We start from the raw sequence: 10,482 nt of genomic DNA, 5'->3' as shown, positions 1-10,482 counted from the left end.
GTGCACTTACAGAAATCTCCTGTCAAATCTGTAGGTGAGGGGCTTCCAAAAGTGGGTGTGTGGGAACACCATTATCTTTTCACTTCACTTGTCCATGAACTTCTTGACGCACCCTTGTATATGCATGGGTAGAGTCTCATAAATATTACAGGAGTGTGTCTATCACAGTGGCTCCTCAACCTGGCCCCTCCCAGGCTCTTCCCCGGCCGCCACCCTTTTGGCTGACCTTGCTCTGACCTCTCCCTTTGACCAAGTTGGCATGTGTCTACCCTCCGGGCATAGACGACTTCGTTGCCTGTATGTCTAATTTAACTCACGGCCCTCGGCTTTACTTCTGTTCCAAAGTGTGAGCCGGATACAAACTGGCCCGGACATCTGCCGATTGTCCTCCAGCAGAGGAGAAATTGAAGGGGCCGTTTTTCTCGGAAGACCCTGTGACCAACCTGTCGCAGGCTGTGGGCGGACAGCAGCTGCCCTCCCTCTGCTGGACTGTGCCCCTGTGAGCCCTTTGGAAGGGGCGTCCGTCCTCTGCTCAGCCCTGTGTGAAGAGCTTCCCTCTGCCCTGCGCCCTTTCAGCAGGACGGGCAGCCAGACACTTCCAGCCAGGGATCAACCAAGCCTCTCTGGGAAGGGCTCTGCAGGCGATACTCTCCTCAGGGCGCATCCGAGGGCTGCCGTCGATGCTGACGGTTGTTGACATTGCAACCGTGCAATCCCGATCGCTGGTTCAGAACACAGGATCGCTATCCCTTCAGTATTAGTTCAATGGAACGTGCTGGGGCGGCGACAGAGGAAGACCCTCCAGGGGATGGGTGGACACAGCGGCTGCAGCCGTGGCTCAAGCATAAGGTCAGTGGCGAGGGGGGAACCATCCCACCCTACTCGCCCACAACTGCTTGGATGCTTCACAGGTCTCGTCATGGAGCCGACCACACCAGGCCGCATCGTATCACAGGAGAGTCCTGGCCCAGCCAAGGTGACATAAAGCCTAACGGTCACACGTGGCAGGTGGCGTTTGCCTCCTGCCTGGGTAGGCCTCGCTGTCCCTTGGGAAGGCCATGCCAACCCAAGAAATCCACATTTCCTCCCCAGGACGTCAAGATGCCACTGCTGGAGGAGGGGCCCCGGACTTGGAGCCCGTCCCTGAGACATCTGTGAGGGCAAGGCTGCCTCCTGAATGAGGCAAGGTCCCCCAGCTATGGAGAGCCATTGTGGAGTGAGCTTGCTGGCCCCACTTGCAGGCCCGAGTCCGGAACCCCCACGCATCTTACAGGAAGGCTCTCCGGGGGTTTGCCTGAGTTTGCGGAGAGGAAAAGTCAGGTGAGGCAGGACTAGCCAGTGCTGCGCTGTCCCCAAGGCCTGGCCGTCCCCAAACAGATGGCTGCAGAGAGGACAGTGATCCTCAGGCTCAGCCTCTGGGCCAGAGCGTGGCTGCTGGAGTCCTAAGGGCATTAGTTTGGGGAGGTGTCTCCTGAGGTCACACCTTCCTGCCAGCCCTGGGGATGGCTGTGGTGCCCTGGATACAGCCCTGGACGGGAAGGCAGGCTGTGAGCTGCTCATAAGGTGATCAGACTTCCCGATTTTTAACAATTTTTCCCGCGTCCCACGGCGTTTTTAAAAAGTCCCGATTTTTGGAAAGAATGCACGACAAGCTAGGGTATACATACGGTTTTTGGCTGCCATGTGGCTATTTTGCCAGGATATGAGTTTTATCAATGGTGTCCCGCTTTACCAATGTTACAATCTGATCACCTTACTCATGGAGTCCCTCTTCCCTTGCTTAGGGTGGTGGGGACCCCTGCTGTCCAGATTCATCCTGTGCATTCCCTCCCCTGGCCACCTGCTCTGGAGAGGCCAGGGGCTGAGAAAGTATTGTCGGCTGGTTTGGGTTTGAGTGTCCCTGACCATGGGGCGGGGAGGAGGCCCTGTGAGCCCAAAGAGAAGTGTCCAGCAGCAGCAGCTGAAGGTCCACAGGCCGAGCTGGCCCTCAGGCTGAAGAGGGAAGCACTTCTGCCACTGAGGGGGTTTGGGATGGACACTGCCCCGAGGCACAGCATCCTCTCTGTCCCGCCACCACTGCAGTACCCAACCCCCTCATCAGGGGCATCCAAGGGCCCATGTGGGTAGGCGCCGGCCACATCCTAAGCACCAGGTGGGCAGTCCCCAGGCCGTGCAGGACCCCCAGTGCCCACCTGGGGTTCTGCAGGGCCTCTGGCAACGTGCGGGGAATTGTGCTGGGTTCACAAGCAAGGTTGTTCCACCTGCATATCACAGGTTAATAAACCTTCTGATCCTGATCCTGCATGTTCTTCATACAACCCAGCTTCTCTAATCATTTGCTCAGCATACACATTGGATACGTATCATGAGGGCATGCAACCAGTATTCTCCTACTGTTTCTAAAACTGCCCCTCGACCCATGTACAGGTTCTGCATGAACACAATGAAGTGTTCTGGATTCCCATTCTTCTCAAGACTATCCATGGTATTTTATGATCCGCATAGTCAAATGCCTCAACAAAACACAAGTCAAACCTTCCTGGTGTGCTCGGCTTTCTGCCAGCATCCACCCGACACCCGCTTGACACCCCTTGCTCCACGTCTTCTTCTGCATCCGGCCTGAGCCCGGCAGCTTCCTGTCAGCGCACTGCTGCAACTGTTGTTGGCGGATGATCTTCATCATGAAATATCAATATTTGTTCTAAAATTTGAGTATTCTCTCCGATCATCTTTCTTTGAATGAGTACAAATATGGATCTCTACCAGTCAATCGGAGCCCTGGTGGCATCGTGGTTAAACATGAGGCTGCCATCCATAAGGTCAGCAGTTCGAAACCACCAGCTACTCCGAGGAAGAAAGATGAGGCTTTCTGCTTCCTTCTGAGAGTTACCACAGGAGCAGTTCTACCCTGCTTTCTAACGGGGCTGCCATGACTTGGAACCAACTCGATGGCAGTTTTTGTGTGTGTCTTTTGGTGTGTTTTGGCCGTGTCTGTGTTCTCCTTTTTTGTGGCAGAGCCGTGTGCGCGTCTCGTGTGGCGTCTGCTCTTTTGAGTTTTGTTTTTGTTTTGTGTTTTCCGCGCGTGTTGGTGGCTGTTTTCAGAGCAGCCTGCACTTCCTTCAGTACCCTTGTTCTTGCTCACATGCCCGCTCTTGAAACGTCGACTCGTACGGCACTGTGTATTCCTTCCATCTTTGGATGCTGGGGTAGGTGGGGTTATTGTGCCCACCTGGCCGGTAGGAACATGTGGGATTAATCAGGCCTGTTTGTTTGGAGGGCAGAGATAAATGGCTCTGCAAGGCCTGCCGCCGTCTCTCTTGCTCTCTGGCAATTGGACCAGTGTGCTGCTCTTTTAGCTAGTTGTCTCAGCTCGTGAGCTACACTACCTGTGGGCCAGGCTAACCTGTGGATCCTGTCATTAGCACTTGAGGTTCCTTCTCCACGCTGCTGGTGCGTACACCGCTTGAGGCGGGCGGATCTTGTCACCTTGCATTGCTTGCGTTCAATATCCCATCCAGGCCTGCTTCGCTAAGCTCCTGAGCTGTTGGTGCCTCACTCTGCTGCTTGCTGCCTGTGGGCACTCAGCTTGCCTTGCCTGAGGGAGGCCTCAGCTCTGCTTCCTTGACCTTGGACCCAGCAGCCCACGTGAATTGAAGGGCTTCCAGTATATTAACTGCTCTACAGAAGTGAGTTGAACTAAGCGAGCCCTCTGTATTGCTGTGTGGCTTAATTAGCTGTTACGTTCCTTCTCGATGTGTGCACCTATCCTTATATATAAAGTCCTAAGTGTCCTGGTTCTGTTTCTCTAGAGAACCCTGCCTAACACAGATACTGCCTGCATTATTCAAAAATTTGCCCATAGAATCTTTTAAGGTTGCAACTCGAGGCTTGAGTTTTTTGTTTCTGTTTCAGGTATGCTGAGGGTGTCCCTCCGTTTTGGTCTAATTCTAGGTCTTTCACACTTCATGACACTATTTGACTATCTTCTCGAGCTGCCCTTTGACATTTTGTATCAGTTTTTTGACTTCATCCTTTCTTCCGTTTGCCTCGCTACTCTACGATTAAGAGCAAGTTCCAAGTCTCTTCTGACACCCCTTTGATCCTTTGTCTTTTTAATGACCCTTTGCTTTCTTCATGGGTGATGTTGATATTTTGAAACGCTCTCACCCCTGCCAGAATGACCCCTGGAATGGGTCTCTCTGGGGACGCTGGCAGGCGCATGATTAGAGTGAGTGAAAAGGAAGAAGCTGCTGGTGTGAGCGGGGACCACAGGGTCATGGTCCCCAGCCCGTCAGTGTGCAGCATGGGGCCAAGAGATGGGACCCTGAGAGGTGATCAGGCTGAGCCACACACCTCAGCTCATCTGGACACCCGGGCCAGCAAGACAGCAGGCTGCTTGGATCCTAAGACAGGATGGTTCTAGGGGTGACTTAAGTGTATACACGTGAACTGGCCTGTTTCCCCTACATGAGCCCCACCTGACCCCTGCATCCCCCGAGCTCCTGTTGGGCTACCCCGAGCCCACTCCCTCTTTGTGTCTTCAGCAGCCCCTGGGCCTGGGCAGACCTCCCACACCTTCCTCATCCCCGTCTACCCAGCAGCTCTGCTGGTGGGGCTGGTTCCTCACCACTCTACCCCAACCCCTTCCCATCCTCCCTCGGGTTTGGCCCTGGCACCACACTGTCCCCACCTCTGCCCAGTCCACACCCCACTTCAAGGCTGGAGGGTCCTTGGCAGTCTAGAGTGACAGCCCCTCTGGGCCACCTAGGCCACCAGCCCCTCTGGGCATCCTAGGGCCATCTCATCATTGCTGCCCGGTGGGGACATCTCCCACAGGACTCAAGATGGCACAAGGCTGTTCCTGGAGCTTGGCAGGATGGACAGAATTCTGGGCCCCTCAGCGGTGACCATCAGGCCGGGGCGGCCAAGGGCAAGCAGCTTCGTTAAGGGTCTGATAGAAGGTGGATGATGGTGAGATGCACAGGAATCCCAGGCCAACCCTGCCCGAGGCAGTCACAGGGACTGGGCCCTGACTCCTGCTCCCAGCCCACCCGGAGCCAGGGCGGCAGCGACCCACCCGGAGCAGCCACTGAGAAAGGACAGCACGGCCGGCACTCTGATAAGGTTCGAGCCATGCTCAGGGAGGTTCTGGGAAAATGTACTTTAATAACGAACGGTGGCCAGGCTTGTAAAACAGACGTAACTTACAGAATACCAACAGAAAACGCGGCCACAGAAGTCTTTCTGTGAACCAGGAGGGAGCCAGTCTGTGGGAACTTCCGAGACCTCAGAATCCCGACCCCGGCGGTGGCTGCCCCCTAGTGGGCTGACTTCTGACAAGCCCAGCTTATCTACTGGCTTGGAGGTGAGGTGAGGTGCCAACCACCCACCACAGGAGTGCGGCCCCCAGGCAGTGGGTGCTCTCCTGTCTGTAACAAAGCAGGTTAGTGTTGTGTGCAGACAGGTATGGGGGGCAAGGCTGAGGCTGCTCTTCAGAGACACTTCAATGACAGCCCTTGGGGACACTTGACAACAGAGGACAAGGCTGGCCTGTCCCCAGAGATGGCCCGCCTCCTGTTACGGAGCCTGAGCACAGGGCGGCCGTGGGACTGTGCCATCTAAGAGGTCACAGGCAGGGGCTGTGGGGGTGTGAAGTCCGCACTGGCAGGGAGGGGACAAAGTGGCCCCGTGGGGTGCTGCAGGGAGCTGGTTGAGGGTCAGATGGAAGTCGAGAGCTTCTTCCTCTCCTCAAACTGTCTGTCCACCGCCAAGGACAAGGCCTGGAGGAAGGCCTCGATGGTGACCGTGGGGGCCTGGCCGAAACAGAGAGATCAGATTCCGGCCAGGCTGCTCGGGGTGGGCCCCGCCCCCGCCCTCAGTTACACGTGAGCAGAGCTGAGGAGGCACGGGTCCTTACACACACATGAGCACGCAGTTCCCGGGGGTGGAGTGGGATGTGTGTGTGGTGCAGGTAGACACGTGCCCCCCACATCCATCCCAGGCCAGGCCCCACCCCCTCGGGGAGCAGCTGTGCTCACCTGCACGAACAGCGCGTGGGCCAGGAAGGGCAGCTTCCGCAGGACACGGCCACTGAGGCCCTCACTCTTCCTGTGGGGACACCTCGGTCAAGGACGAGGGCGCTGGCAGCCAAGCACCCCCCCTAGACGACCACCTCCCCACGGGCCCAGAAGAGAGTATGCCAAGCAGTTAAGGTCACCCAGTGTGATAGCAGCTACCCCCGTGGCCCAAGCCCAGGAGGGGTGCCTGCTGCCTGTCCCCTCCCCTCCGCCCGACACGCGTGGCTCATGAGACAAGAGCACAGGCGTCCTCAGCTTGTCTGAGCCAGACGCTAGGCTGCACACACACACACACACTCTCTCTCTCTCTCTTTCCCCCAAATCCCAGGGCACTCCCGCAATCTGGATTCACACCGGGAGATGTCACTGAGCAGAAGGCTCAGCCTGGACACGTTGTTCTCGATGAAGCCGATCATCTCCAGCTCCCGCAGGGTCAGGAGCTGCTGCTGAGGGTAGATGATCTGGCACTACAGACAGACAGGTGGGCAGATAGGGCAGGTCAGAAAGGCTGGCGGAGGGGCGGGCTGCCTGAGACGGTGGGGACAGATCAGAGTGGGGCGAGGGCCAGAGAGGCAGGGGCTGGCAGGCTATGGCAGGGGACCAGAGAGGGGCTTGAGACAAGCAGATGCAGAGGGCTGGGGTGCCCAGGGGAGGCCTTGGCCTCTATCTGTGATGCACGCAGCAGCAGGATGGACAGAGGCCCTGTGGCCGGTGCAGAAGCAGGACCCACCCAGTCCAGTGAGGACACCACCAACCCAACTGGCCGAGACATCCAGAGCCCGGCTCAGTGTCCCGACACTGGCCGGGCCCCTGGGAACTGAGGGGACCTCGGAGCTGGGGCTCACCCTCATGAGCTCCTCTAGGCACGAGAAGTAGATCTTGAAGATGGCAGCTGCCGACGGAGGCCCAATGTACTGCTTGATGTCAGCCCTGTCCACGAAGGCCACGTCGATGCGCTCAGTGATGTTGGACGTGGTCAGGATCACGACGTTAGAGTGCCTGTGGGCACACATGCCGACAGCTGGGTCCTTCAGCCTAGTCTTAGCCTGGAGGATCTGCTGAAGCTGTTTGCCACGGGTGCCCCTGCTGCTAGCTGACACACCAGTGACACGGCTTCCAGCATCACAGTGACACGCCAGGCACCACGGCACAGCCCACGGGCAGAGAACGGTGGTCCTTGCACAGGACGACACTGGAGTCTGGGGGCTTGAGGCTCACACACACTGGCCTGGCTCTTCTTCACGTGGACGAGGTCATGCCAGAGGGGAGTGGGCCCTAACGCTATCCTCTGAGCATGCAGAGGATGCAGACATGGGCTGGGGACAGGCGACATGCATGGCAGGGGCCCCACTAGCCCAGGGACGCCAGGGACTCTCGGCTATCAGGGCAGAGATCACAGGGAGGGGCCTCCCCGAGGCTGATGTGGTCTCAGCCCCCAGAACCGGGGACTCCAGACCTCTCCGAGCGGCCTCGCTCTGGGTCAGAGCCACGGAGCAGGGCTCCGCACCGTTAGGCACTGTGCTACCTCTTGATCTGGTCTATCTGGGTCAGGACGGCGTTGACCACGCGGAGGGCATCCGAGGGCTCTGTGCCAGCCCTGCAGGCGTTTCGGGAAGCGGTGAGGCTCTCCACCTACAGGGACGCACATGGTCAGGGGAACGGGGAGGGCGGCGGACAGGATGGGGTGTGGAGCTGGGCTGGGGAGCGGCGGCGTGGCATGAAAGGGCAGGGAGGTCAGGGGTCAGAGGGCTCACCTCGTCGATGAGCACAAACACGAGGGCATCTTTGTCGTCAATCAGATCCTGAATCTTCTGGAACATCTTGGTCACCAGCTTGCCACTCTATAAGCGGCACACTCTCCATGTGGCACAGAGTCTAGGCCAGGCTTCCCCAGGCCCACAGCCCACCTCCCTCAGACGCCCAAGGCCTTCAACTCCACAGGTCCTGTGTCAGGAGCCCATTCAGCTAGACTGGTCAGTGGTGCTTGCTCCAGTTCAGGCCCTGGCACCTGGACACCTCACTGGGACTCGCTGGCCTCAGCCCGAGCAGGTGCTGCAGGGTCATCGGAGCTCGTGCCCCCAGCCAGACTCACCACCTGGGGCGTGGGGGTGCGACTCTGCCCAGGCTCTCGGCTAAGAGCCCAGCTGCATTCCTGCTCAGCTCCTGGTCCTCTGACCGCAGTTGGCACCCCCGAATTCCACTGGCTTCCCTGCTCCCCCACCTCACCGCTCCCTAACACAGCGAGCTCGCAGCCGCAGCTGCTGGGGCACTCGTGCACAGACCGAGCGAAAACCAGCTTACTTCTGAGAACCACTTGGAGAAGAGGCTGTGGCTGTTTATCTCAATCAGCTGGCCGTACCGGTACCTGCGATGGGGAGGGGAGAGCGGGGCTTAGAAGGTCTTCCTCGCATTAGCTGCACGCCGTCCGGTGCAGCACCCCGGGGCTCAGCACTCTGCACTCCAGCAGGGGGCTGACCAGCACCGGGACCTCTAGAGCCACTGAGGTGCCAGCACACTGTGAGGTGAGTACTGACGAGAAACCAGACAGATGTCACCGGAACTGTGGGTGGGGGCAGATTAAACTTTGCATGTGAAGTCGGCGTGGCCTGCGTCAGAGCATGACTGACATGAGGCGCTTCTCAGGCTGCCTCACCAGCACAACACAACAGACCCAACAGCAGCGGCACAACTTGGCTGGAAGCCCTCTGCTGAACCGCCAGGAGCCACCAGTCAGGCTGGAAGCAGAGCCTGCCCCTGCCTCAGATCCCTGGAGGTGGCATCGGGGCCTGCTGGGGGAAGACACAGCCACCACGGCAGAGGTACGAGGACACTCTGCTGGCTCCCAGGTCAAAGTCTGCAGGAGAAAAGCCACCTTTTCCAAAGCCGACCTCTGGTTTCCCGTGTGAACAGCCAGAGGACACAGACCAGTGCTAATCCTGTTAAGCGAAACAGGAAAGGAGGACGGAGCCAGCCCATCCAGCGAAGTAGACTGGTCCAACAACTGTGGGCACGGCCTCCTGTCCCCAAAGGTCACTGCCTTGAACAGCACGTGGAGCAGCTCCTGCACGTGGGTCACCAGGAGCGGGACACCAAGGCCACTACCGACACTCATTTCTACGTGCCCACATCTGTGTACGAGAAACCCAGCCTTCCTGTGACGGCCTCTCCACGTGTAGCAAGCAGACACAGCCACTGCGTCAGAACCAGGGCCATCTCTGCCCGTTACACAGAAGGTTGGGTAAAGCAGTTTCTGGGAGTCAAAACTGTCCCAAGAAACAGAGCAGACAGCCAGAGCTAGTCTCCCAGGACTCTCTCCTCCAGGAATCTCACAGGACCCCCTTCTCTGGCACAAGCGAGCGACAGGGACCAGACTGTCCCTCTGGCCTGAAAGACCTAGAAATGGAGATGAATCCCTAAAGCCACAGCAGGCGGTGGCGACAGTGTGTATGTGGTGTGTGTGTGTGGGTGGGGGGGGGGCGGCGCCACACGACACCGCCTGGAGGCACTCTGCACTGCGACCCTGGGAGAGTGGATGGAGCAAGGCCAGGGTGGGACAGAGGAAGTCCCAGTACAGTCACGGGTCAATGTGCAGCACTGGCTTGACAGTGCTCAAGAGCAAGGCTGGCATGTGAGGACTCGGGGGGGCCTGACCCACCGCCTCACGGGCATACAAGAGCTGCCCAGTGCATCAGGACAGCGGAAAAAGAATTGAGGCATCTGAACTGTGGTGCTGGAGAACACTGAAAGGCCAGGGCCTGCCAGGACAAACAGATCTGTCTTGGAGTAGGGACAGCCAGGGTGCTCCTTAGAGGCAAAGACTGTCTCAGGTACTTCGACCATGTCGCCAGAAGAGACTGGTCCCCGGAGAAGGACACCATGCTCGGTAAATCGGGGGAGTCCAGAAAAAGAGGAAGACCCTCCAGAAGTCGGAGACCGGCACAGTGGCTGCAACAATGGGCTGAACTGTCCCAATCTCGAGGACGGTGCAGGACCAGCGGGGCCTCCTCCTGCTGTGCATGGGGTCGAGGTGTGCTGGAGCCGCTGCGATGGCCCCCAACAACCCCAACCACACAGGCAGAGGAGAACAGAGTCCCCACTCCCACTCAGGCCTGCTCCCTCCAGCCTCCAAGTTACCTGCTGGAGAGCCGGATGGTCAACTTCTGGGCCAGCGCTTTACACAGGGAGGTTTTGCCAGTCCCCGGGGGACCTGTGGCAGAATCCAGAGATGTAACAAATGTAAACCACACCCGCTATCCTGGGGTCACCCCTGAGCACCCCCACCCCCCAAGCCCCTGTTGTCTGTGGGGTTGTCAAGGCTAAACATCTTTTGGGAAGCAGAGCAGCTGCCAGGCTTAAACTGCGGACCTTCCAGAGAACAGCTGATGGCTTAACCACAGCACCACCA

At 58.3% G+C, this 10,482-nt stretch overlaps 1 protein-coding gene across 1 annotated transcript in view; it reads right to left on the bottom strand.

Annotated features, from left to right (window-relative positions):
- Positions 1-5,468: 5,468 nt before the first annotated feature.
- The window catches only part of TRIP13 (thyroid hormone receptor interactor 13), an 8,967-nt gene continuing 3,953 nt past the window's right edge, over positions 5,469-10,482 (bottom strand). Inside the window, exons 7-14 of the mRNA XM_004698412.3 lie at positions 10,212-10,284; positions 8,379-8,442; positions 7,832-7,918; positions 7,603-7,709; positions 6,923-7,076; positions 6,432-6,544; positions 6,039-6,108; positions 5,469-5,813 (exon numbers count right to left, since the gene is read on the bottom strand). Of these exons, the coding sequence (XP_004698469.2) occupies positions 5,718-5,813; positions 6,039-6,108; positions 6,432-6,544; positions 6,923-7,076; positions 7,603-7,709; positions 7,832-7,918; positions 8,379-8,442; positions 10,212-10,284 (764 nt within the window). The 3' untranslated portion in view covers positions 5,469-5,717. The remainder of the gene's footprint in view (positions 5,814-6,038; positions 6,109-6,431; positions 6,545-6,922; positions 7,077-7,602; positions 7,710-7,831; positions 7,919-8,378; positions 8,443-10,211; positions 10,285-10,482) is intronic.

Source organism: Echinops telfairi, unplaced genomic scaffold (assembly GCF_000313985.2).
Source record: "Echinops telfairi isolate 266 unplaced genomic scaffold, ASM31398v2 ScPeMD7_7469;HRSCAF=8507_1, whole genome shotgun sequence".
Taxonomy (NCBI): domain Eukaryota; kingdom Metazoa; phylum Chordata; class Mammalia; order Afrosoricida; family Tenrecidae; genus Echinops; species Echinops telfairi.
The sequence above is the reverse complement of the archived record's forward strand: the minus strand, read 5'-3'. Positions and strand labels throughout refer to the sequence as shown.